The sequence below is a fragment of the Bison bison genome, unplaced genomic scaffold, assembly GCF_000754665.1.
Source record: "Bison bison bison isolate TAMUID 2011002044 unplaced genomic scaffold, Bison_UMD1.0 scf7180017864148, whole genome shotgun sequence".
NCBI lineage: Eukaryota > Metazoa > Chordata > Mammalia > Artiodactyla > Bovidae > Bison > Bison bison.
The window spans coordinates 9,583,944-9,609,694 of NW_011494720.1; the positions used below are offsets into that span (position 1 = coordinate 9,583,944).

Genomic DNA, 25,751 nt, shown 5'->3' on the forward strand with positions numbered 1-25,751 from the left:
TGAGGAAGTCTCCTGGGGACAGAGAATTGGCAGGAAGTTTCCAGAGACCAGGTTAAGGGGAACTGCCGTTTGGAGGTCAGGAGAAAGTCGTTCCCTTCTCTCCTGCACAGCATCTTCCCCGCCCGCCCCTCCCCGGCACTGCACTGCGGTCCCTACCACACGTCATCAGAGCTCTCTGCTCAGCTCCTGCTCTCTGTTCTGTCTATGTGTGCTTCACAAAGGAAGGAGCGGGCCTCTGAAGTCTAGGCAGGACTTGTCCACTCAGGTTTAGCTTGTCCGCACCTAGCACGTGAGCAATGCTCAGTTCAGTTGGATTTGTATCTTTCAGTTCTTTGCTCTTTTTTTCCCCCCAATCCTCAAGTATTTAGTTTTAAACTTCATTTATGTTGGAAAGAATTCTCCAAACAACAGAAACTGCACATTAGTTTCTGTGCGTGCTGAGAGCAGGAACACAGTGGCTGCGTTCTCCTTGTGAGTTTCTGCAGCTACAATAGAGGAGCAACATACACCAGGCTAAGGAGATGACAGAGCCATGGAAAAGTGTTACAGAGAGTTCTTAAAAGGAGCTTGGAGTGGTTTAAGTTTGAATTCGCTTCCTCTGTCACTGAGTGTTTTCTTCGCTTGTTGTCTTTATCAGGCAAGAGTGCGTATTGGGAGACTCAGCTTGCAAGAATTCCGAATCCGATCCTGAGGACTTTTCAGATGAAGCCAACACAGAGAACCTTTATGGCACCTCTCCTCCCAGCACGCCTCGGCAGATGAAACGCATGTCCTCCAAGCACCAGAGGAATAGTGTCGGGAGGCCCGCCGGTCGCGCCAATCTGAAAGGTCAGTCTTGCACTGGAGAAGATACACGTGCGAGGGCGTGGCGCGGTTCAGCGTCTCTGTGCCACAGGGCGCTGTGATGCACGCCTTCTACAGTAGCGGTGGTTACTCCCCTTCCTTTAAGTTTGATCTTACGCTGCCTGAAAGTTTTGTTTTGATACTTTCTGAGTTATTATCATTAGCAACGTTGTTAGTAAAGGAGAAACTGACTCTCCAGAGGCGGAAAGGCTTGTCCTGAGTGTTCGTTCAGGTCAGCGTGTGAGGCATTCGCGTTCCTTGTAGGATGTGGAGGAGGCCGTGGGGATGCCGTCGGCGTGCGCGTCCCGGACGGCTGGCTGCGGGTGTGCGGATCTGTGGCCTTCTTTCCTTCTTCGTATCTCTTGGGGGGTTCGTATCTGTCCCCCGGGTGTGACGTCCTGGGCAGGTGGGGAGAGGCAGGGCCCGGCGTCTCCTCCAGGGTTCTCTGGGCGGCCTGAGCCCCGTGCGCTGTTCCCTCGTGTGTGGGGCCCTCCTGCATCCTGAGCACAGCACCAGATGGTGCCTTGTCACCAGGCTCAGAACTTCTGTCTCGCCTTTCTCTGTTTTTGAAATCCCAAAGCCCAGATAGCGTCCTGCTCCTGGAGACGGAGACTGTTCTCTGCTTTCATTTCTTCCTTCCTCGGAGCACGTCACCGCTGTTCATTTCTGAGGTGGAAGAATTGAAGCGTGCAGACCTGGCTACCTTGTACATACTTTCTAACGCGGAACCTCGGGTCACCAAGGCCTTACGGTTTTAGAAACTGTCTTGATTTCAGAAAACCACTGGTCCTAAAGCTGATCTCTTAGCTTCCTAGAATTCATCCACCTATTACTATGCAAGGTTGAGATTTCATTCCTTGTCTCCTCTGAGAAATTTCCGCTTGTCACATGTTCTCCTTACTGGAAAGCCTCATTTCTGATTCCCTCTTTCTGTAGCCTGCGTTCTTCTGCCCTTTTTGGTCAGCTTCCCTGTCCCACACCTTTCTTCCGTACACTGATCTCTCATGGTTGATGTCCGCAAGTCCATTCTGGGTCCCTGTTATATATAGCTTCTCCCAGAAAGGAGAGAGGCAGGAGAGGTGGACTTTATTGTATTTGTGTGCTTGAATGACTTCTTGTCCAGGGAGGAATTCCTAGGCAGTAAATACCCTTTCTTTCCTATGAGGAAGACGTTTTTTTTTTGTTTTTTTTTTTTTTTACTTTGTTTTAAAACTTTATTTGTAGTAGGATATTAACCTATGGCCTGTATTTACCCCGTTTGGAAAGTAATAGCTTTCTATTGCAGTATAGTATCTTTAAAATCAGTCCTTATCCATTTTCTCAAAAGAATTTCTCAGATGCCTACAGAAGTGCCTTATCTAAAGTAGTATTAGTGAAGGAGCATCTCCTGATCAGTATTGTTAATGACTGACTTGCTTTGTGGTGCTGAAACGTGATGATGCCAACAGGACATCTGCTTTTTCTTTACTGGTTGGTTCATACAGTTCTGGAGGCATTGCCCTGGTGGCTCAGCAGTAAAGAATCCGCCTGCAGTGCAGGAGACACGAGTTCTATCCCTGAGCGGGGACGATTCCCTGGAGGAGGAAATGGCAACCCACTCCAGTGTTCCTGCCTGGAGAATCTCATGGATCGGTAGGGTCTCAAAAGAGTTGGACATGACTGAGTGACTAAACAACAGCAACAGTTTTGGAACAGGAGTTGAGAACACAGTCCCCCTCTGTACAGATTAAGAAAGTGGGGCCCAGGGTTTTAAAGCAACTTCTTAGCCGCCAGAAGGCTTGAGATAGCGGCAGGACTGATTTTAGGTGCTTTTTTTTTTTGACCACTCTGTGCAGCTTGTGGGATCTTCGTTCCCTGACGAGGTATTGAACCCAAGTCTTCGGCAATGATAACCCACTGGTGCCAAGGACTTTCCAGGACTGATTTCAGCGCTAGCTCTCCTGGGCCTCAGTTTGGACTTTATTCCCAGTTCGAGCAGCAGGGGCTAAGCTCTGAATGTGCTGCTTGAGATGGCTGTGTGTGCTCAGTCACTCAGTCGTGTCCAGCTCCTTGCCACCCCACGGACTGTGGCCCACCAGGCTCCTCTGTCCACGGGATTCTCCAGGCAAGAATATTGGAGTGGGTTGCCATTTCCTCTTCCAGGGGCTCTTCCCGACGCGGGGATTGAACCCACGTCTTTTGCATCTCTTGCCTGGGCAGGCAGATGCTTGACCATGCAGTCACCTGGGAAGCCCATTGAGATTACTGCGCATCGTCCCTTATCGGTCAGAAAACCAGTCACTGGATAGTTGTTGAGCTCCTGCTGTTGTTCTGGGCTGTGCCAGAGATAGAAGGTAGAGGAGAGATTGTCTGTCTTCCTCCTCAGCTTCTTTCAATTGTTTATTTCATGAAATGACAGAATTTTAGGTCTGGAAGATGTCAGAGACCACTTTAATTCCTGCCATTTTGCAGGTGAAGAGGGAATGCTCATTAACCTTTGACTTGTAGCTACCTGAAAGCAGACCTCAGGCATCAACTTATTGTTTTTTCTTGTTGCAAAAGATGACATGTTTAGGGAGTTTAGAAAATGCTGACAAAAAGAAAATAAAAATAGCCGTAAACCCAACATGTAAACATAACTTTTGCCATCTTTGCCCTGTAGTCTCTTTTTGCTTCAGTTCAGTCGCTCAGTTGTGTCTGATTCTGCAACCTCAGGGACTGCAGCACGCCAGGCCTCCCTGTCCATCACCAACTCCTAGAGCTTGTTCAAACTCATGTCCATTGAGTCAGTGATGTCATCCAACCATCTCATCTTCTGTCGTCCCCTTCTCCTTCCGCCTTCAATCTTTCCCAGCATCAGGGTCTTTTCCCAGGAGTCAGTTCTTCGCATCAGGTGGCCAAAGGATTGCTGTCCTTCATTAGTCCTTCCAATGAATATTCAGGACTGATTTCCTTTAGGACGGACTGGTTGGATGTCCTTGCAGTCCAAGGGACTCTCAAGAGTCTTCTCCAGCACCACAGTTGAAAAGCATCAATTCTTTGATGCTCAGCTTTATTTATGGTCCAGCTCTCACATCCATACATGACTCCTGGGAAAACCACAGCCTTGACTAGGTGGACCTTTGTCAGCAAAGTAGTGTCTCTGCTTTTTAATATGCTGTCTAGGTTGGTCATAGCTTTTCTTCCAAGGAGCAAGTGTCTTTTAGTTTCATGGCTGCAGTCACCATCTGCAGTGATTTTGGAGCCCAAGAAAAGAAAGTCTGTCACTGTTTCCACTGTTTCTCCATGTATAACACAGTCTCTTTGCTTACATATAGCAATATCTGTGTTGCTGTACTGTATTGTTTTACAGCTGGCTTCTGTTTTCATTTCCTATGTTGTGAACTTTCTGTGTCATGGAGTAACCCGTGCTGAGTAACCCAGTTAAATGGCTGCTGAATCGTCTGTGGAAGCATCTGCCCAGTTATCACTGACGGTTCTCAGCACTGTGCTTGGCTCCTCAAAGGAGTTACCTTTTAAATATCATAATAACCCAACGAGATGTAGGTTCTCTATATTACTATGCAGCTTACGGTTGAGGAAATGACACAGTTTCTAGGGTGTGTAGTTTTAACTGTCCTGTCATGCATACGTTAGAAAGTAGTTAGTTTGCCATCTGGTCAGCTGTTTTGGTCATGAAAACCAAAGAAAAATGGATAGGAAGCACCCACGTTGGGCGGGTGGGCCGTGTTACCTTATGGTGATGAGGTGTTCATTTTGAGCAGTAGAGCACTTGAGAGCTCGCCTGCTTCGAGACCTCGGCTACTTCGAGACCTCGGCTGCTTCGAGACCTCAGCTGCTTCGAGACCTCGGCTGCTTTGCGAACTTGCGGCAGCAGAGTGTGGTGGACGGGAGCACAGACTCGGTTCCCGGATTGCCTGGATTCTCATCCTAGCTCTCTCAGCTTCCAACCTCCATGTCTCATCTGAGAAATAAATGCCTTCCAGTGTGGTGAAGATTGTATGTTCAGTAAGCACTGGCTGTCATTATTATTACTGGGAGCTGAAGATTTCCTTCTCACTGTTTGCCTTAAAATTTTAAGGTAGAATTGAATAATTGTAACACTGAGCGTTTCCTTGTTAGCCGGTGCTCCCACTTTCAGGACAAGTCTCAAGTCACCGCTGCTGCGGCGTGGAGCTGGGCCTCTGTCTGGATTGCCCGTCTCCCGTAGCTCCTCCCAGCCCCCTTGCCTTCTCTGACTGCGTGTGTTGCCGTCATAGGTACGTTTTCTCCGGTCCTTCTCTCCTCCCTTCCCTCCCTTTCTTTGTGCCTTTGCCTCTCTCTCCTTTCTTTCAGCCCCCTTCTCTCCCCACCCCCACTTCCATCCCCCCTTATTTCTCCCTCCTCCTTTCTTTGACTCAGAACTTTGGTGACTGCGTAGGCTGGTGTTGTGCTGGACGATGGATAAGCCCTTGCTGATCTCCAGTCGCAGCCACGGAGATGGGCAGGCTGCCCCACCTTGTGTGGTCGAGCTGGGGTGCAGGCGAGTGAGGGGGCTCCTGCGGGCCCCCACAGGAGGGACCGAGCATACCTGGGCCTGGGAAGGTTTCAGGAACAAGCGGCACTCCTGCTGTGACCTGAAGGCTGAGCTTGGGAGACCAGGATTTCAGATGCATTTGTCATTCATCAGAGTATATTGGTCTCTCAGTGTTTTCAAGGGCTTTTTAGAGTTAATTAGATTGGCCAGACTTATTTTCAAAGCTTCCCAAGGAAATAGGAACTGATGCCTTCTTTCTTTCTCTCTGTGACTAGCAAAGGCTGCCTGGACCATACCCTTCAGTTTAGAACCGCGTGAAAGTGGAGCTCATCTCTTTAAAGAACGTCACCAATGTCCCTTTCACGTTTCCGGTCATCTGTCGCTGTGTGACAGACCGCGCCAAAGCGTGGTGTACCGAAGGAGCCCCCGTTTTCTTGTGCCCACGGCCCTGTGGGCAGGTGTCTGGGCAGCGTGCAGCTCCTCTACTGGCTGATGTCTCGGGCTTTAGCTGGCACAGTGCAGATGACTGGACGTGCCTTCATAGCCCGGCTGGGCGCCCGTGTCTTCTCCACGTGGTGTCTGCAGGATCTCTGATGTCCGGGATGACTCTGCCACCTGGACAGAGAGCTGGTTGGCACTGTCCTTTTTTCCACGTGACCTTCCATCTGGCTGGCCTGGTCTTCTTCACAGCACCCTGGTCCCAGATAATTGGACTTCTTAAGTGACAGCTAGCTTCCTTCAGCTAGTTTAAGAGGTCCAGGTGGAATCTGAAAGGCCTGGGAGGCCCCAGAGCATCGTGGCTGCTGCCTTTTGCCCTGTGGGGCCAGCCAACACCCAGAGCGGGTGGGGCCGCGCCTGGAGCTGTGGTTCCGTGGCTGTCCTGAGAGACCTGCTCCTCCCTGCGTGTGAGGCTTTGGGCCTTACTGTCTGCTCAGTCCCGCTGTCTTTGCGTCTTCCGTCCCCACTCCCTTATAAACGGAAGTGCTGTCAGGAGCATCCTCGGAGGAACATAAGGTCACCCAGAGGTGACTGAGGCCCCTGTGTGCTGGAAGCAGGTGAGAGGAACCACTGACACCGTTTTCTTTAGACAGTAACCGTTGTCACGCGCTGATTATATGGATTTGATTGTTTAACTATTCTTATCGTCTGCTCAGAATAACTACTGCTGTTACAGACTGATTTTTTTATAACTAGAAGTTCCGTCCCAGGCCTGAATCATACCCACTGTTTACTACATCCCTCAGTACAGCAAAGGAAGTAAGTCGAGTTGGTCCCGTAGCGTAAGTGGGCTCGATGAGAATGAAGACACCAGGTCAGAGTGCTTTTCAGGGCGAGCCTGCCCTGTGACCGCCATGGGCTCCGTTTTGCGGCAGTGATGTAACACTGTGAGAGCCAGGTTACAGAGACCCGTGTACCAGAATTTGTACACGCTGTACACACGTGTGCACATACGTGTACACACACGTGTGCACATACATGTACACACATTGATCTCCTTGCCATTAGCAGGTATCTCAGGGGGTGTGTGTCTCTGTATGTGTGATTTTTTGCTAACATGGTGAGATTAGCAAGTTTTTTTTAAAAAATCATACTGCTATAAAATTGATCTGCTAAAATGGTTATAAATGAGATTCAGTCGCTATAGTTAGAGGAATGTTCACTGTGAACCAGAGTGGATTTGCATCGTATTTCAGCTCTTTAATCCAAATCTAGCCCAACTTTCAAAGTTCTGGTTTAATTTTACAGTCTACCCTACACTTGGAGGCTCACTGTTGTAGCCACAGTCTCTTCTTCTCTGCCTTCATGTCATTTTGCATGTTTGTTGTCTGGCTTAAAATATTCTCTTGCCTTCCTTTCTGCCCTTATTTAAGGTGACCCCATTCTTTAAGGCCGTCAGCCAGGTAAGTACCTGGTCTTGCTTAACTCTTCTACAGATGAGTCCTGTAGCCCTCTGCAGTCTGTCTTTTATGGTACTCAGCATCTTAGCCTTTGCTTGGTCACATGGTCCTGCCCTGGGAGCAGCTCTGACAGGTGTAAAGGTGTTTGACGGCACAAACGTGAGTTATAGTAGGATCCCCGTCGGGACGTTCGCATCTGTGTGATCATCTGTGTGATGTGGTCCTCTCCAGCACGTGTTTGTTGTGAAGATGATGACAATTTCTATAGAGCCCTTAACCTCGGAAATGGGGAGATTGAATAAAGCAGTGTTTTCCCAAATGTGGTGTCGTTCTAGCCAGGCTGAATCAGAGGCCCTGGCAGTGGGCCCAGGAATCTGCATTGTAGCAAGACTCTGAGTGATTCTTTAATGTTGACTGAAGTTTGAGAACCTTGGATTAGGGGGTCTCTTAAGTCCCTTCAGATTGCTGATATTGACAGTCTAGCACATCATTGCCATAAATATCATCTCTCAGTTAAAGAGCAGGCATCTGTTTCTGTGTTCTTATTTGAGAGATTGCAGAGGGCCGGTGTTTTGAATTTGATATATATAGATGAAAGAACATAAGAATTGCAGGGGCTTGATAGAACTTAGATTGTATACATATTCTAAAGAGTCATTTTTAGGTGTGAATTGCAAGGAATTCAGTTGATTGTCTTAGATCTGTTGAAACCAGTGATTCATATTGCTTGTCATTTGTTTGTGTTCGGTTTTATTATACAATTTTTTTTTGTTCTTTTCCTTTCATGTTTTTCTGATTTGGCAGGAGTTATTGGTAATTGGCCAACGGAAGCAGAAACTTCTTGGAAGGTTTGTTTTAACGGTACTGCAGAATCACAGCACTCAATTTATAGCCAATTGGGAGATCGCTATTCATTAGTCTTATTTAAGTCATTATGAATTAGTTCTGTAGTACTGTAATTAGAACTTGTATAAAGCATTCTGTATACTTTTGATCCATTCTCCTTTCCAGAAACTCTGTTTGACTTTCTGTTCATTGCAGAGGGATTTAGCATGGGCAAAAAACTAAACAAGCAAAGATTGGTATTTTCTTTTTGCACGGTAGCTAGACTAGAGCTTGAATCTATTTTCAGTTTAAATTATGTCATTTTAATGGTATATCAGTTTCCATTTGTGTTTTTTTTAAACCAATTTGGCTTTTTATTTTGGAAAAAAATATAGCTTCTTTGTCTTATCTTCCTCTTTTCCCAATTTACTTTCCTTTATACACATTGTAGATCCAAATACTGAACCATTCATTGCTTTTTGTAAGTACAAAATTAAAAAAAAAATGTTTAATATGCCATTTGTATGCTATAAGATAGGCTTCACAAGATGTGTATATGATCTGCAAAACTTAGGTCTCTGGGCTTGCTAAAATTTGATTCTGTATTTACAGAAAAGTGGGATTATAGCATTTCTCTTCTTAAGTCCTTTTAATTGTTAGAATAAAGATCAAGGCTGAGAAGCTTCATCTCTTGGTATTTTCACGCGTTGATTGTTAGCTCTGTGGTAAGTTTAGCACAGATTTGGGCTTAAAGTGCATAATGCAGCCTTCTGTGTTGTTAGATTATTGCACTGCCGGGTGGCTCAGTGGTAAACCCACCTGCAGTGCAGGAGCCATGGGTTCAATCCCTGGGTTGGGAAGGTCCCTTGGAGAAGGAAATGGCAAGCTGCTCCAGGATTTTTACCTGGGGAATCTCATCGACAGAGGACTTGGCGATTAAACAGCAGCAACTCCCAGTTAACTCTTTGTCTCCCTTAGAATCCTTAAATCATGGATTAGAAGAACATCTATACTCCTGTGGAATTACTGAGCCGAGCGGCAGTTCTGATTTTGGTTTTTTGAGAAAAGGTCTGCAGTGACTGCACGAGCTCAGATTCCCACTGGCAGTATGCGAGGATCCCTTTTTCTCCACGACCTTGCCGACGTTTGTTATTTGTGTTGTTTTTGATGGTAGCCATTCTGAGTGAAGAAATTTCTTGAATGGAGTGTATAAAAAGTTTTAAGACATGTAGAGTAAAGTAGATTAAAATAACAGATAAAATTTCCATTGTTTAAAAGTATTGCTAATTTAAAATATAGTAATAATAGTTTTATGTTAAAATATAGCAAATCTTATAGACAGATAAAATCCTTTTTGATGGATTATAAAATGAATTGAATATAAGTAAGTCAAATTGGAAGTGCTTTTAGAAATACTTGTTTGAAAAATCCTTACTTTAAAACTAAATTAAATTGATTTGGAGATATATTGATTTTGAACAAATTTTCTTTGTTAAATTAACTTTAACAAAGTTATATTCATCTGGGTATATTAGTCGGTAAATTGATTTTGGGTATGTTAGTCTGTAATCATATAAATACACCCTATTTCATAAAATCTAAAGACATACTGTGCTATTATATAGTAAGAAAAAATGCTTATAGTTGATTCACAGTATATTCTTACACTTAGAATTTTTAATTATTTATCTAAAGAACTCTTTTATACTTTCTGATATTTAGATATAAGTTTTTAAAAGCCATTTATTACTTTTGTGCATATGTATATAAAGGAAAATGTAAATGAAATATATTAGTGAATATTTTCCTAAAAGTTGTTTATGTTACCATTAATTATAAAGCATATTCTAATTTCAAAGCAGTTGAAATACAAAATGTGTGTCCTAGATTCAAGGAGACAAACTACCTTGAGAGTAGAGGGTACATGGGGGTGGTGCTGTAGGCTTGGGCGTCATCAGTGTGTGAAGGGCACATGAAGGTCACCCAGGGAGAAGGCAGATGAGGCAGGAGAGACTCAGGAGGACTTGGAGAAACACGCACTTTTCATGGAGCGAGCTGAGGTCCCAGGAGGGACTTTGGAAAGGGGTGACTTCAGGAGCAGAAGACAGCCCTGAGACTGCTGCGTCTAGAAGATGAGAGAGTGCAGGGGTTTCTGTGAGGTAGAGATGGTTCAGAGGGTCAGAGATGCCCAACAGGAAAGAAGACGTGTGTTTGTTTCAAAGCTTGGGAACTCAGTTAATAGAACTATTCACAGTTCTTTGAAGGAGAATTGTGATGTTTGCTTTTTTTGCATTAATTCTGAATGATTTTTACGTGTCAGTATAATAGACTAGGCAAATTTTACTAAATTAGGCTGTATGTCTTCAGTTTCCTTAATGTTAAATTAAGAAATGTTACTGCTCACTTGTTTGTGGCAAAGAAGAAATCAAGGAACAGAAATTAAGGTAAGCATTTTTGCTTACGTGTCTTTCAGTGTTTCATGAGAATAATCTTAAGGTGCCTTAAGGGTTCTTTCCTCCATCTGCTTGATTTTACAAATGACAGGAGTAACCCAGAAAACTTAACCGATTTGCTCTAAGGTGATGCTTCGGTTCGTGGCCAAGGCAAGAGACGGATGTGTTCTCTCAGCTGGGTGCTCTCGGGCCTGCTGTGCTGTTTCTCCGCTCTTAAGTCCAAGGTGATAACTCAGGAAGGTTTGGTTTACCTGGATGACTGCACTTTGTAGTAGACAAGTAAACAGCTGCTTTTAGGTTAGTGGTGGAGGACATTAGAGAATATAGCAAGTATTATGTAACAGGAAAAATGGGTTAAAACCTTTTTAAAAGTTTACAGAGAAATGCTTTGTGTGTTGTAGTCTCTTAATTTTCAGCACATGGTATGATTATTTTCTCCAGTGGCAGCCTGCACCTATAAATACATGTGGATATCAGTCTTACTGAAAATATTGAGAACAGCTCGATCTTTTAGAGTAACGTTAATGTTCTTCTTCTTTTTTTAATAGAAAAAATGAATGCATCAAACCAACCTCCACACAGAGACACTGGAAAAACTGTGGAGAACGTGGAAGAATACAGCTATAAGCAGGAGAAAAAGATCCGAGCGGCTCTCAGGTCCACGGAGCGGGATCATAAGAAGAATGTGCAGTGCTCGTTCATGCTGGACTCAGTGGGGGGCTCTCTGCCCAAAAAGTCCATCCCGGATGTGGATCTCAATAAGCCTTACCTCAGTCTCGGCTGCAGCAATGCTAAGCTTCCGGTCTCTGTGCCCATGCCGATAGCCAGAACCGCCCGCCAGACTTCCAGGACTGACTGTCCGGCAGATCGCTTAAAATTTTTTGAAACTCTCCGACTTCTGCTAAAGCTTACCTCAGTCTCAAAGAAGAAGGACAGGGAGCAAAGAGGCCAGGAAAGCACATCCGCGTTCTGGTTTAACCGATCTAACGAGCTGATCTGGTTAGAGCTGCAAGCCTGGCACGCCGGCCGGACCATTAACGACCAGGACCTCTTTTTATACACAGCCCGCCAGGCCATCCCAGACATTATCAACGAAATCCTTACCTTCAAAGTTAACTATGGGAGCTTCGCCTTCGTTAGAAACGGAGCTAGTCTTAACGGTACTTCAGTAGAAGGGCAGTTCGGAGCCCCTCACGGGACGCAGCCTGCAGGTTACTCAACCTATCACGAGCACCTCCAACGCCAGAGGGTGTCCTTCGAGCAGGTCAAACGGATAATGGAGCTGCTGGAGTACATAGAGGCACTTTATCCATCGCTGCAGGCTCTTCAAAAGGATTATGAGAAGTATGCTGCAAAGGACTTCCAGGACAGGGTGCAGGCGCTCTGTTTGTGGTTAAACATCACAAAGGACTTAAATCAGAAATTAAGGATTATGGGCACCGTGTTGGGCATCAAGAATTTATCAGACATTGGCTGGCCGGTGTTTGAAATCCCCTCCCCGCGATCATCCAGGGGCAACGAGCCCGAGGATGAGGCGGAGGACACAGAAGGAGAGCTGAAGGAGCTGGACAGCAGCACGGAGGAGAGTGAGGAAGAGCAGAGCTGCGGCCCGAGGGCACCGGAGCCCAGGCCGCCCGCCGACCACAGCCGCCACGTCCAGTCGCCCCCGGACTGTGTCCCGAAGAAGCTCGAGAGGCTGGAGTCTGAGGACGAGTGTGTTGGCTGGGGAGCCCCAGACTGCAGCGCCGAGGCAGGCGTTAGTGGGCACTGTCTGACCTCTATCTACAGACCCTTTGTAGACAAAGCGCTGAAGCAGATGGGCTTAAGGAAGTTGATTCTAAGGCTTCACAAGCTGATGGACGGTTCCTTGCAGCGGGCACGTATAGCACTAGTTAAGAGCGACGGTCCAGTGGAGGTAGGTTTCCAGAAGGCAGTGACTTAGCCTTTGTTCTGCTGTTACTTGTAAATTACAGTGTATGTTGTATTGCATATGTACTTTCATAGCCTAGATTTTTTGTTGTTGTTAATTGAAGTATAGTGGATTTACAGTATTGTGTTCACAGTCTTGATATTTTTAAGGCATAAAACGGTAGTTATTATAAACTGCAGACATAAACATTTCTATAAAGTATTGTGATAAATCGGAAAATGGATCTATGAAAACTGTATGAAATTGGGTGAAATTAAGTGTGTGGAGGGGGAAAAAAAATTCAACGATTTAAATATAGGATGGAGAAGGACAGACTAGGTATAAATAAAGAGGGAAGAAAGCCACAATCATGGGTGACCACAGGCTGAATATGAGTCAGTAAAGAAGTCAACATGATGTTGAAATATTTTTAAATGAGTATGGCATCCGAGGTCACAGATGTAGTTCCTTGTCTATTCTTTGCAATAGCTTACTTCTTTTGAGTCGCATGTCCCATTTTGATCACTGGATTATAAAGAGAGATGAATTATACAGAAGGCTAAGAATGGTCATAGGGAAACAGTATACGCTGTTGGGTAAGCTTAAGCATAGATGGTCAGCATAGATGGTAGAAGTTTATTGAAAGTATTATCAAATATGTTTTGGCATGTGAAGATTTTTGAGAGAGGAAAATGTCTCCAGAGGAAGTGGCTTGAAAATGGTACAGATTTGGTTTTATTAGCTTGATATCTTAGAAATTCTTTACAGTTAAAAAGTGGCAAAACTAGCAGAGGGTATATTGTTGGATATTGTTCTCGAGAGTGAAAGAGTATAAGGAATTCTTCTGTTGTGGTGAGTTTGCATGTTCATCTGGCTAAAAGCAAAAGCACCCAGCTCTTTGAGATCCCTAATTACCAGAGTTAGGCTGTGATTCTGAATTTTAACAGCTATATACATATATATATATGTGTGTGTGTGTGTGTATCTACTTTTTAAAAAAGCTTAATTATACCATCTGGCTTGCTTTGGAGTCAGAGATGATAAAACAGAAGATATTCTTTATTCGTTAAGATGGGAAGTATCGGAAGAGAACTCCAATTTGCAAAATTCTAAGTTTTAATCTGATGGCCAAATTATGAGCCCTTAGGAGAAGGGCTCAGGCAGTCACATAATATAGCAAGATGTTTGCAGAATGAATCAATTTTGTAGCTGTAAGAGGTTAGTTTACTTTGAGTATTATTTTGATTAAGTGAAGTCACTCAGTTGTGTCCGACTCTTTGCCACCCCATGGACTGTAGTCTGTCAGACTCCTCCGTCCATGGGATTTCCTGGGCAAGAATACTGGAGTGGGTTGCCATTTCCTTCTCCAGGGATTATTTTGACTAGAAATCTCAAAAATGAATTTTCTTTGAGCAGTATTTTGACTCTGTGAATGACTTTTTATGTATATCTTTTTATTAGGGCAAATGATGTTTTTCCCGTTTAGTCCATGAATAACTGTTTTATAATAATAATTTATTATAGTAGAAGTTTCAAAGTCAGTAGAGCAAAACTAGATCCATAATAAAGATTTGGCATATGCTTCAACTAGTGAGCAGCTTATCTTGGTTTGGGTTTTTGGCTGGAGTTCAGTTCCAGCAAGGACACCTGTGGGATGGGGTTGATTAATTTGTTTGGTGTTTTTTTTTTTTTTTTGGCTCTGTGGGCTTTTCTTTAGTTGTGTCAAGTAAGGTCCTCTCTAGTGTGGCGAGCGGGTTTCTCATCACGGTGGCTCCTCCTGTTGCAGAGCGCAGACTCCGGGGCCCACGGGCTTCGGCAGCTGCAGCACGTTGGCTCAGCTAGTTGTGGCCCCAGGCTCTGGAGCACAGGCTTAGTACCTGTGGCACACGGGCTTAGTCGCCCTGCAGCCTGTGTGATCTTCCCAGACCATGGATGAAACCTGTGTCTTCTGCGTTGGCAAGCAATTTCCTCGCCACTGAGCCACCAGGGAAACCCGATTAATCTTTTTTTCATGAAGCACTATTTTTGAAGTGGTATCAGTGAAAAAGTCCTGGCATTATTACCTCCCCTTGGATTCATTAGCGCTCATAGGAGAGAAGGGTTCATGGTGGGGGGCTCAGAGCGGCGTGTTGGGGCTTCTTAAAACTGCTTTGCGTTCCTGCCCGCAGACTGTCTTCCTCCCTGCCCTGGAACCTCTGTGGCATTGAATCCCTGCTGCTTCTGGCACAGCTTTGCATCACTTAGATGCGTTGGAACAAGAAAAAGATTGTGAATGAGTGCATTTTCTGTTAGAACACTTATTGAAAAAAGACAGTAGTGGGTAGCTCATAGTTTTGAATTCTAAGTTGTATGCCTTTGGTGTGACCAGTTGAGACTTAACTGAATGAAAAGGTTATCTTTATTACAGAAAAGAGATACATACAAAATCAAAGTGTATGAATTAAAGATGTTTATTAGAATTATTTGGGATCGTTTGCTTTTCAAAAAGAAATGAAGTACAGAAACACCTCTTGTTTTAAATTTTGGTTTATAAAATGTTGTGTTTGTCAAATAATGAAAGAGGAAATAACCAAGAGCTAAAATTCTGTGTTGGAGATTAATCCAAACTGATAAAAGATAAGTCTCCAAAATGATAATGAACTCAATGGGAAAGTAAAACTTTATTTTTATTCCTATTTCAGGGACATAATTTCCATAAAGGAAGTGTACATTTATGTATATATATGAATATGTACACTCCCCTTCTGGGTTTGTTTTAGTTTTTTTACGAAGTATGTCTGGGAAAGAGCCACAGTTTTAAAATCAAATAACTGGATTCCATTTCTTGATGCAACGCTTTCTCGCTACACAACTTTGTAAATGACTTAATCTTCCTGATCCCAAGTCTTCACGTCTGTAAAATGGATATAATAATACTTTCCTATCTCACAGGGTTGTTGTGAGGCTTAAAAAGATATTTGTGTAAATAGTAAAATGCTATAGAAATTAAATATAAACTATTGTTTTTTAGAAGTTTTGTTAACATTTTTCCCTCTTGAAGCTGACTGTACGGTAGTAGGGGCTAGACAAGTCTATATTTTTACTTTTTAAGTGTATTTTTAGCTTTTCAGTTCAGTTCAGTTCAGTTGCTCAGTCGTGTCCCACTCTTTGCGACCCCATGAATCTCAGTACGCCAGGCCTCCCTGTCCATCACCAACTCGCGGAGTTTACCCAAACTCATGTCCATTGAGTTGGTGATGCCATCTAACCATCTCATCCTCTGTCGTCCCCTTCTCCTCCTGCCCTCAATCTTTCCCAGCATCAGAGTCTTTTCAAATGAGTCAGCTCTTCACATCAAGTGGCCAAAGTATTGGAGTTTCAGCTTCAACATCATTCCTTCCAATGAACACCCAGGACTGATCTCCTTTAGGATGGACTGGTTGGATGTCCCTGCAGTCCAAGGAACTCTCAAGAGTCTTCTCCAACACCACAGTTCAAAAGCATCAATTCTTTGGTGCTCAGCTTTCTTCACAGTCCAACTCTTACATCCATACATGACCACTGGAAAAACCATAGCCTTGACTAGACAGGCCTTTGTTGGCAGAGTAATGTCTCTGCTTTTTAATATGTTGTCTAGGTTGGTCATAACTTTCCTTCCAAGGAGTAAGCATTTTTTAATTTTAGCTTTTAATCTCTTTCAAATAATCGTACATTTTTAAGGGCATACGTTTTAAGCAATGGATGACCTTTTAGGTTTGAGGACAGTTTTGTTTTCATTCTAATTGTTAGAAACGTCTTGTCTGACTGGCACTGCAGACCGCGCCCAGTACGTGTCTTCTGCTCTGCACGGTTTCTATGGCTTATGTGATAATAGTGATGAATACAGCTGAAGGATTCTGTAGAAAAGAAGAATTATGATATTTGATTGTTCTCGTATATGACTGTATTTTTATTTCTCATGATTAAGTTATTTGCAACTTGTGTTTGTAAATAGCATCTAATATATAATTCTCATTGGCTTGTAAACATGCTTTATTTATAAAACAGCTTTCCCTAAAAAGAAACATACTTCAGTATCCTTAAGTTTAAAAAATGTAACTAGTGATACTAAAAAATCTATTTGCAAATTGTTTTAATAAAATGGATATCATAAATAGCCTTAATGGTTTGTTAAAGATCAAGTAACGTTGCAGCTCCCTGTTGTGCTGTTGAGGCTCAGTTGCTCAGTCCTGTCTAACTCTTTGGCGATCCCAGGGACTGTAGCCCACCAGGCCCCTCTGTCCACGGGATTTCCCAGGCAAGAATACTGGAGTGGGTTGCCATTTCCTACTCCAGGAGCCCTTCCCCACCCAGAGATTGAACCTGCATCTCTTGCATCTCCTGCATTGTCAGACAGATTCTTTATTGCTGAGCCACCTGGGAAGCCCCTGTAGCTCCCCAGTTCCATAAATTCATTTTCTCAGGACATGTTTCTAATTACATATGCAGTCTCTGGTTAACAAATGAGTTCATTTCTGAAGTTCAGTTTTTAAGACAGTTGTTTCAATCTCGAAAATAATTATTCAGAGAAAGTGCCGTAAATGAGCTTCAGGCCTTCAAATAAAACTTAGGAAAATCTAAGTAACTGAACTAACAAGGCCAGCTAAAATTTTATTCCTGGCAGCAAGGACAACATAACGTCAGAGTCAAAAATGAGAGAAAACGTCCCCGCCCCCCCCACTTTGCTTGTGGACCTAGAGATGAACCTGGTTCTTTCTCATGCTTACTCGTTTGTGTCCTGGTTTTCCTTTTTTCTTGATATTTAGCCCATCCCAGGATCGCAGTCCTACTTAATTCCCCTTCTTTGCTGCAGTGGAAGCTGCTCTAATCTAAGTGTGGTTGATCTCGAGTCTTAGGAATACACGTCCTGATGGCCGCTTCATAGCAGTGTGTGCTGCTGTCCTTTCACGGTAGAGATTTTTTAGCCTCCGATTTCTGCTCCTTCTCCATCAGATGCTGCTTGTAGAGTATCCGTCCCAGCTTTCCTTAAAAATTAATAGGAATCGTCTCAGTCCAGTAGTTCCTAGGTAGCCTTTCCTACAGCTACTCCAGCTGTAGGTTTTGTTATGTTGTTTATAATTCAGTTTTAGCTTAAAGAGTAAAACAAGAGACTATGTAAACATATATAAAAGATTGATCCTTCATTTCAAAACTACCCACATGCAATTGCATTTTTTTTTTTTTTAGTACACTTGTAATCATGAATACTTTCAGATTTTTAGGGAACTTACAAAGATAGTACACAATTTTCATATGCTCTTCATCCAGTTTCCTCTGATATTGACATCGTCATCAACTCTGGTCCACTTCTCAAAATTAATATACTAACATTGGCGCAAAATGTCGTTAACTAAGTTACAGACATTATTCGTGTTTTTGTTCTTCTGCTAATGTCCCTTGCTTGTTCCAGGATCCAGTCAAGGCCACCCCACCGCATTTAGTCAATGGGTCCTCTTAGTCTCTTCTGATCTGTGGCAGTTTCTCGACGTTCCTTATTTTTCATGACCTGGATGGCTTGTAGGATACTCTCGAATTTGGGTCTGTCTGATGTTTTCTCACGATTAGACTGGATGAGCTTCTGTGTGTAACGGGCTTCTGTATGAGCATCACAAAGGTGAAGTGCCCTCGTGCTGATGTCGACCTTGACTGCTCGGTTCACGTGGGTCTGCAGGTTCTTCCACAAGTGACCAGTTTTCCCTCTCCACGCTCTGTTCTTTGGAAGTAGGTCACTAAGTGCAAGCCACACTCAAGGGGACGGGAATTGAGCTCCGCCTCCAGGAGTGGGGAGTATGGGCGTGTATACTTGGAACTCTTCTGTAAAGCAGGTTTGCCTCTCCTGTCCCGTCTTTTCAATTATGTATTTACCTCAGTATGGACGCATAAATCTTGGTTTTCTACTTCGGGTTGTAGTTCAGTGGTATTGCTGCTTACTGTCTTGCTCAGGTTGTTCCTGCTTTGGCCATTGGAGCTCCTTCAAGCGGCTTCTGTATCCTTGTCATACTTGCTCCTCCTTTTTGTGTGTGTGGTTTTGCTTTTGAGCAGTTTCTTGCTTTTTGGCATCATCTTGTATTTTCCCTGTTCCAGTCCTGAAATCAGCCTTTTCTCTAAGGAGCTCTTCTTCCTTTTATTGGAGAATGGTATTTAGGAACGGAGCCCTGGGCCCCAGATGTGTTCATTACTACTGGGGTATCATTGCTTCTAGGCGCTGTCAGTGATCGAGTTAAAAAATATAGATCTATCTTCTAATCCATGTATACACACACAGATCTGTAGTTACTTCCATATGTGTCTTTCTGCCTATCTGTTAAAAGTGAACATGAGTTCGTACTGAAGTCTCAGGTGCTGATCCGGCTCCACTGCTTCTGCCCGTGCCTTATTGTAACTTCTCTTGCAGTGAGAAGCCTGGCTCCCATTACTGCAGTGGATTTATTATGTTTGTGCAAGCCTAGTTGACATTAAGGTAGTCTTAGAATTGCTAACCAGGACCCCTCCAAGGACTAAATTTACCAACTAGAGTAGTGTTTAACTGTACGCACAGTTCTCTGTGTCTTTAGCCTCAGAGCATGTAGATGGAATGTAGTTTTCTACAGTTAGGTGAGCACCTTTCTCTTCACATTCTCCAGTGCGGTTATAGCATGCATTTGTAATACAGTGATCTCAGTCTGTCCTGGGGTCCCCTGGTGTCCTAGCTGATGTTTACTATAAAGTTCATTCTTTGTGTTATATAACTCTCGCTTATATAACTCTCTGGGTTCTGTGCATTTAATTTGTGAACACCTATAAAATGTCTAAGCTCTAGACTGTGATACAGTTATTTTATGCTCCTCTGTTTTTGTTCTACCTTATGAAACTTAAAATGAAAAACTATATTTTAATGTAATGTACAAAAAAAATTAGCTGACTTTGACTATGTATAACCATGCATATTACTCCAAATTCCAGGAAGATTTTTGGTTACTTTATTACTTTTTTGTATTAGGAATGGATCATGTAATTATTATAAGCTTAGTGACCAATGAAATATTGTTTATCTTTTGGATCTGGCTATAATTATGTTCTTTTTTCCCCATAAGCACAAGAAACCCTGAAGAGGTTTTCTTTTATATTCAGAATGGGCAGAAGACTGTAGAAACTAGGGAAGTGTTAGTCACTCAGTCGTGTTCAACTCTTTGCAAACCCGTGGTCTGTAGCCCACCAGGCTTCTCTGTCCATGGGATTCTGCAAGCAAGAATACTGGAATGGGTTGCTGTTTCCTCCTCCAGGGGATCTTCCCGACCCAAGGATCGAAACTGGGTCTTCTGCATTGCAGGCAGATTCTTTACCGACTGAGCCAGTAGGGAAGTCCAACTCTTTAACTAGAAACTAGGATATATATAAGCTATTATCATTTATTGAGTCTTACCATGTGCTAGATACAACAACCAAATGAAATGGTGGTGTTATTTTTCAGAGAAGGAGATGGGGGGCTAAGTTGCCCCAAAGCACAGAAGCTGTAGATTGTGGGAGGGCTTCACACCCAGGATTTGGGGATACCGGACTTTAAACTGTGCCAATGGCTTCTAAGCCTGGCTACACAGCAGCATTACCTCAGGAGCTTTTAAAAACACTTGCCTTTGCCCTTCTGGGCTAGAGGGCAGGTCAGACTCTCTCATGGTAGGACATACGCACTGATATTCTTAACCTCGAGTGAACTTTATATGAATCCAGACCAGCCCCAGTGCAGCTGAGAGTCAGCCCTTTGGAAACACCCTAAGTAGACTACAGTACTCCCGTAGCCCATCTCCAAGGTCAGTGTTCAGTAAAACTGTTGTCATAGCTAATTTTTTATTTGTTGTAATCATCACCTGTCTGACTTTGTTACAGGAACTTTTGAAGAAAAGCTGCCCTAACCCATTTTTAAAATAATTTTTATTGGAGTATACTTGCTTTGAAAAAAAGCTTTTTATTCTTATTTTTTCTGACTTTTATTTATTTTTTTACAGTATGTGGAGGAGATTGTTTTTTATTGAAGAATAGCTGATGTATATATTATCTGTTGCGCAGGTACAGTGTAGTGGTTTTCAGTGTTTGAAGGTTATGCTCCATTTATAAAATACTGTCTGTATTCCCTGTGTTGTACAACGTAGCCTCATAGCTTATTTATTTTATACAAAGTAATTTATATCTCTCCATCCCTTCCCCCACGTCGCCCCTCCCGCCTCATCCTCCCCACTGGTAACCACTGTGTGGGTGGTTTTCTGTATCTGCAAGTCTGCTTTTTTTTGTTACATTCACTAGTTTCTTGTATGTTTTAGATTCTTTTATGTGACATCGTACAGTGTGTGTCTTTCTCTGTCTGACTATTTCACTTAGAATAATACCCTCCATGTCCATTCGTGTTGCTGCAAATGGCAAGATTTCATTCTCTTTTTATGGCTGGATGCTATTCTGGGAGGACAGGGGAGCCTGGTGGGCTGCAGTCCATGGGGTCGCAGAATCACACACGACTTAGTGACTGAACAATAGCAACAAGTATTCTCTTGTATATATGTAGCACATCTTCTTCATCCATTCACCTGTTGATGGACACTTACATTGCTTCTGTGTCTCGGCAATTGTAAATAATGCTGCTATGAACATTGGAGCGTGTGTGTCTTTTCAAATTGCTTCCCTGGTAGCTTAGCAGTAAAGAATCCACCTGCCAATATATAGGAGATGTGGGTTAGATCCCTGAGTCAGGAAGATACCCTGGAGAAGGAAGTGGCAACCCACTCCAGTATTCTTGCTTGAAGAATCCCGTGAGCAGAGGAATCTGGCGAGCTACTGTCCATGGGGTAGCAAAAGAGTCAAACACGACTCAGCGACTAGAGAACAGAAAAGAAACATCTTTTCAAATTAGTGTTTTTGTTTCTGGATATATACCCAGGAGTGGAATTTCTGGGTTGTAAGGTGATTCTATTTTAGTTTTTTTGAGAAACCTCCATACTGTTTTCCATGGTGGCTGTACCAATTTCCACCCATATACATGAATTTTCTAATTGAATAACTGGAAAGATAATAAGCACATGCTTGCTTATTTGCCTATAGGTTTTTTGTTTTGTTTTCTTAAAGGAAGCACACTTACATGAGACAGAATAGGAAGTTGAGATGTATTATTTTTGACCGACATGAGCCAGCTGAATCAAACTCGATGTAAGATGAAAGAACAGAACTCACCAGCTTGTAGTGGAGAACTGAATCTGTGCTGACAGTGACTAGACTAGTAGCTGGTCTTGAATACTCGTTTTATAGAGGGGGGTTGGTCAAGTAACTTGGTCAAGGTTGCAAGACCAGTAAGCAGTAGAGTCGAGGTGTGAAACCAGCACTCCCTGCTCCTCACCGTTACTGTGTACTGCCTCCCCAAGTTACGCTTGGTTCCACACAGCACCTTAAATGTTTTTCCTAACGCTTGTGTATCTGGTGGTTCGGGCCTTAGCTGCTGCATGGGGAGTCTTCGCTGTTTCCTATGGGGCCTGTCCTTGTGGTGCACGGACCCTCTGGCCGCGGCCTGCAGGTTCCAGAGCGCACTGGCCCAAGGTTGCAGTACTCAGGCTTAGTTGCCCCGTGGGATGTGGGATTAGTTCCCCGACCAGGAATCGAACCTGGATCCCTTGGATTGCAAGGCAGATTCTTAACTCCTGGACCACCAGGGAAGTCCCTTTAAATGTTTTTTTGACTTGGTGGCCAGTGTTTAAAAAAAAAAAAAGTCACGTGAAAATCTGGATTCTTTGTTTTCCTTGAAATCCCGGGAGGTCTGTCAGCACCGGCCCTGTCCACGTGGCGTGCTCGTCCCCGCTTTGCACGTGCCCGTCGTTTGGGAGTCGGGCCTGTCTCACGTGTTTGGTGGGCTTGTCTCTCTGGCTCCTGTCATGGCCTGTAGGGTTCTTCTGCCCCTCCTCTCTCAGCTTACAGTAACTGTGTGTTGGATTCCAACATGATCCTTTTCTGTTGTTCATTTTTAAACATGATGTTTGTTTTCAGAACTTTCGGGAAACAGAGAAATAGGAGAGGGTTTAGGCTGTTCTTGTACCTCGCTGCCCTTTCCCCTCCCCGTGTTTTATTACAATTGGGAATTGTAAGATCCAAGTTTTCCCTTATATATATATATATATGCTTTTAAATTTGTTTGCAGTTTCCAGTATTCCTTGCTAATACTTGAATTGGAGTCCGTAGCCGAGTTACCTTCATGGAGTTGTGTCTGCCTCTATACCTTCTCTCTTTTAGATTCACGGCTTCTCACTTCCTTGGGCATCCATTCTTCCCACTTTTGATTTGACTCCAATCTCCTTTTCTTCCTCGGGTAGTTTTTTAGAGAAGGTAAATGAGTTATACTCGAGTTCTTCCCTATTCAGAGGGTGTTTTCCTTTTTCCTCACAAATCAGGGATAGCTTGACTCTGCAGAAATCTCTCATCCACCTCTTCCTTTCGTTCTTTCTGGAACTCCCATTTTTCTTGTGTTACAGCTTCTAGATCTGCCCTCCAGGTGTCTTACTTGTCACTCAAAATTTCTGTTCCTTCTTTTGCCCTAGGTTGTAGTGGTCATTTCTGCAGTTAATTTCTAAATTATTTCTAATTTGTATATTCAGATTTTAACATCATTCCTCCTATTTTCACTGCCTTCGAGGATTTTATTTAAGGAATCTTGGTTGGTTGGGTTTTTTTTTTCCCCCAGAGGAGTTTAGTGAGATTTGCATTAGGAGTATTTTTGCCGTTCTCTCCTGTGTCCTGCATTATTAAATCAGTGTCAGCTTTTCTGATTCTTCACCTCAGTCTCCCTCGTTAAAACCGCCGTTCCCTCTTCCATGATCAGGAGCTTTGTAACGTCTCTTCCTCTCTGGGTTGGTGCAGCAGGCAGCGCCAGCAGGAATGCGTCTCCTCGAGCTGGGTGGGCCTGGCCGCTGGATCTCCGGACTGTCTTACAGTTGTTGAGAAGGAGGGATTGTCCCTTCCCAGTGAGCCTGAAGCAGATGAATCAGCAGGCTGGAACTACAGAGAACGCCAAGACTGTTCTTCAGAATTTTATCCTAGAAAGTTTGCCGAGTTTTGTAGAGCTCTAAATAAACATTTTATCTGATGTCATTGTCCACACCAGAAGAAACGAGCATTTATACCGCCAAAAGCGTTCACACAGACATGTCTTAACCCTGACCACATTTATCACAAGTTATCATTTTTTTAAATTATGCAGCTATTTTAGAAATTGTTGCCTGTTACGGGAAACTAAAAGTATGTATTAATTTAAATGCAAAAATATGTGTGGACAATAAAAGAATGTGAGTTGGGAGACCAGTTAAGAGGAGTAGCTGTAATTAGTGATATTATAAGTTGAAGAAAAGTTGAGATTTTCGAATTTTGATGGCTTCAGTTTTCTCAATAAAAGGAGAAGGCAAGGATGGTGTTGCCAGAGGTTTAAGAACACTGGGAGAGCTTTAGATCTGCAGTTTCAGGGGGAGAGCGTGAGGAATCTGATGGGTAACTGTATGAACGGTGAGCAACAGCAGGATTCCTAGGAAACAGAAGACAGACAGATTCTGAGTGGGACCGACCAGGTTCATTTTATGATTTTTTTTTAGCCTTTGATGTAACTCAGGAGAACAGATGGACAAAAGACTTGATCAAACCCACAGTTTTTATGTTTCACAAATGGCTATCTGGTTTTGTAATCTTCTCTCAAATTTAACAATTCTCTGGTTTTCTCAGTCTAGAGATAGTTGTAAATAATACTGTGTATAACCTCAGAACTAAATGCTCCAGTTAAGTATGATAAAAAATGTATGATGAAAAAGATGAGCTTGATTCTTTTTCTACTTTGCTTTTTTGATAAAGGTGTTACACAATTTTATTTTTAGTTCTTGTGTGTGTGTGTGCTAAATTTCTTCAGTTGTATCCGACTCTTTGCGACCCTACGGACCACAGCTCACCAGGCTCCTCGTCCATGGGATTCTCCAGGCAAGAATACTGGAGTGGATTGCCCTGCCCTCCTCCAGGGATCCAGGGGTCGAACCCGTGCCTCTTAGGTCTCCTGCGTTAGTTCTTGTTACTGTTTTCTAATACTCCCAGAGCTTTTTCGCTCTGTGTTGAAAATGGTGAATTATTCTAAAGATTATCTCTCCTGTAAAATTACGGTTTTATTGGTTTGTCAGCGAATTTGAGAGAGCAGTAGTTTGTGAGTGCAGCGTTAGGAAGTTCTCCTGGATGCTGTCTCACGCTTTGTTGCATTTGCGTTGCAGTTTTCTGGATTTCCAGATCCCATGTGGGGTTCAGATTATGTGCAGTTGTCCAGGACGCCGCCTTCCTCGGAGCAGAAGTGCAGCACCGTGTCCTGGGAGGAGCTGAGGTCCATGGATTTACCCTCCTTCGAGCCTGCCTTCCTGGTCCTCTGTCGAGTCCTTCTGAACGTCATTCACGAATGTCTCAAGTTAAGGCTGGAACAGAGGCCCGCTGGAGAGCCATCCCTCTTGAGTATTAAGCAGGTTTGTCTCAAGGACTTTCAGAAAATGCCGAGTTCTTACTATATTTTTTCTATAGACTCAAATTTTTCTTTTTAGGATTTTCCTCCTCTAATTGTTGCAAATAGTGAAAATTAGTGTATGTTAGTGTTTCTAAGCTGCTCTCTGTTGGGTAATTTAAAATGTTCTTTTTCCATGCAGTCTTTAAAAATGAGGTGGTGGTTCCACCCTTTCTGTCTTCCACTTCCTCATTCTAAAAGGGTTGCCCACGCTGGTATGACCCTCTGTGTCCTCATCCCATCAGTCTTTGAAGACTGGAAACTTAAAATTCATTCATAAGAGAGACTTTCAATTCTTTAATTTATCATTTTGTTCTTTTTGAAGCTTTGTGTAGACAGGTGAAGGTGTGAGGTATGCAGGGAGGGGGAGTGTGGACATTTTGCTTGCTTAGGCACTGGTACAGTTTAAGCAGTAATGGCAGCTTCTGCTTTCTCAGTTACTATTAATTTGGGTGGGGTTTGCATGGAGTTTGCTGCTCCACAGGTAATAGAGGAATGGCTGGAAGCAGTTGTATCTACCAGACTGAGTGTTTATATTGATGCCTCACGATGTTCCCATATTGACATTCATTATATGAAATAGCCACATTGGATTTTGATTTTGTGTGTGTGTGGCCTGCGATGGTCCATCCCCAGGAGTTAGGTCTGGGAGCTCACTGGCCCTGAATGTCAGACGGGCAGCGGGGACGATTGAAGGACAGGCGGGGCGAGACGTACAGAACAGGCCCTGGCGTGGTCTGTTCCCGGTGGCTGATAGGACTGGAGGCCGGCCCTGCAGCTCATC

General features: G+C 43.5%; 1 protein-coding gene across 3 annotated transcripts in view; it reads left to right on the forward strand.

Annotated features, from left to right (window-relative positions):
- Positions 1 to 393: 393 nt before the first annotated feature.
- Positions 394 to 25,751, forward strand: part of MAP3K4 (mitogen-activated protein kinase kinase kinase 4) — a 70,612-nt gene continuing 45,254 nt past the window's right edge. Inside the window, exons 1-3 of one of the 3 annotated variants that reach the window (XM_010840902.1) lie at positions 394 to 828; positions 11,063 to 12,429; positions 24,690 to 24,932. In XM_010840902.1, the coding sequence (XP_010839204.1) occupies positions 759 to 828; positions 11,063 to 12,429; positions 24,690 to 24,932 (1,680 nt within the window). In that variant the 5' untranslated portion in view covers positions 394 to 758. The remainder of the gene's footprint in view (positions 829 to 11,062; positions 12,430 to 24,689; positions 24,933 to 25,751) is intronic. The other 2 variants (XM_010840901.1, XM_010840903.1) reach the window with 2 other exon arrangements.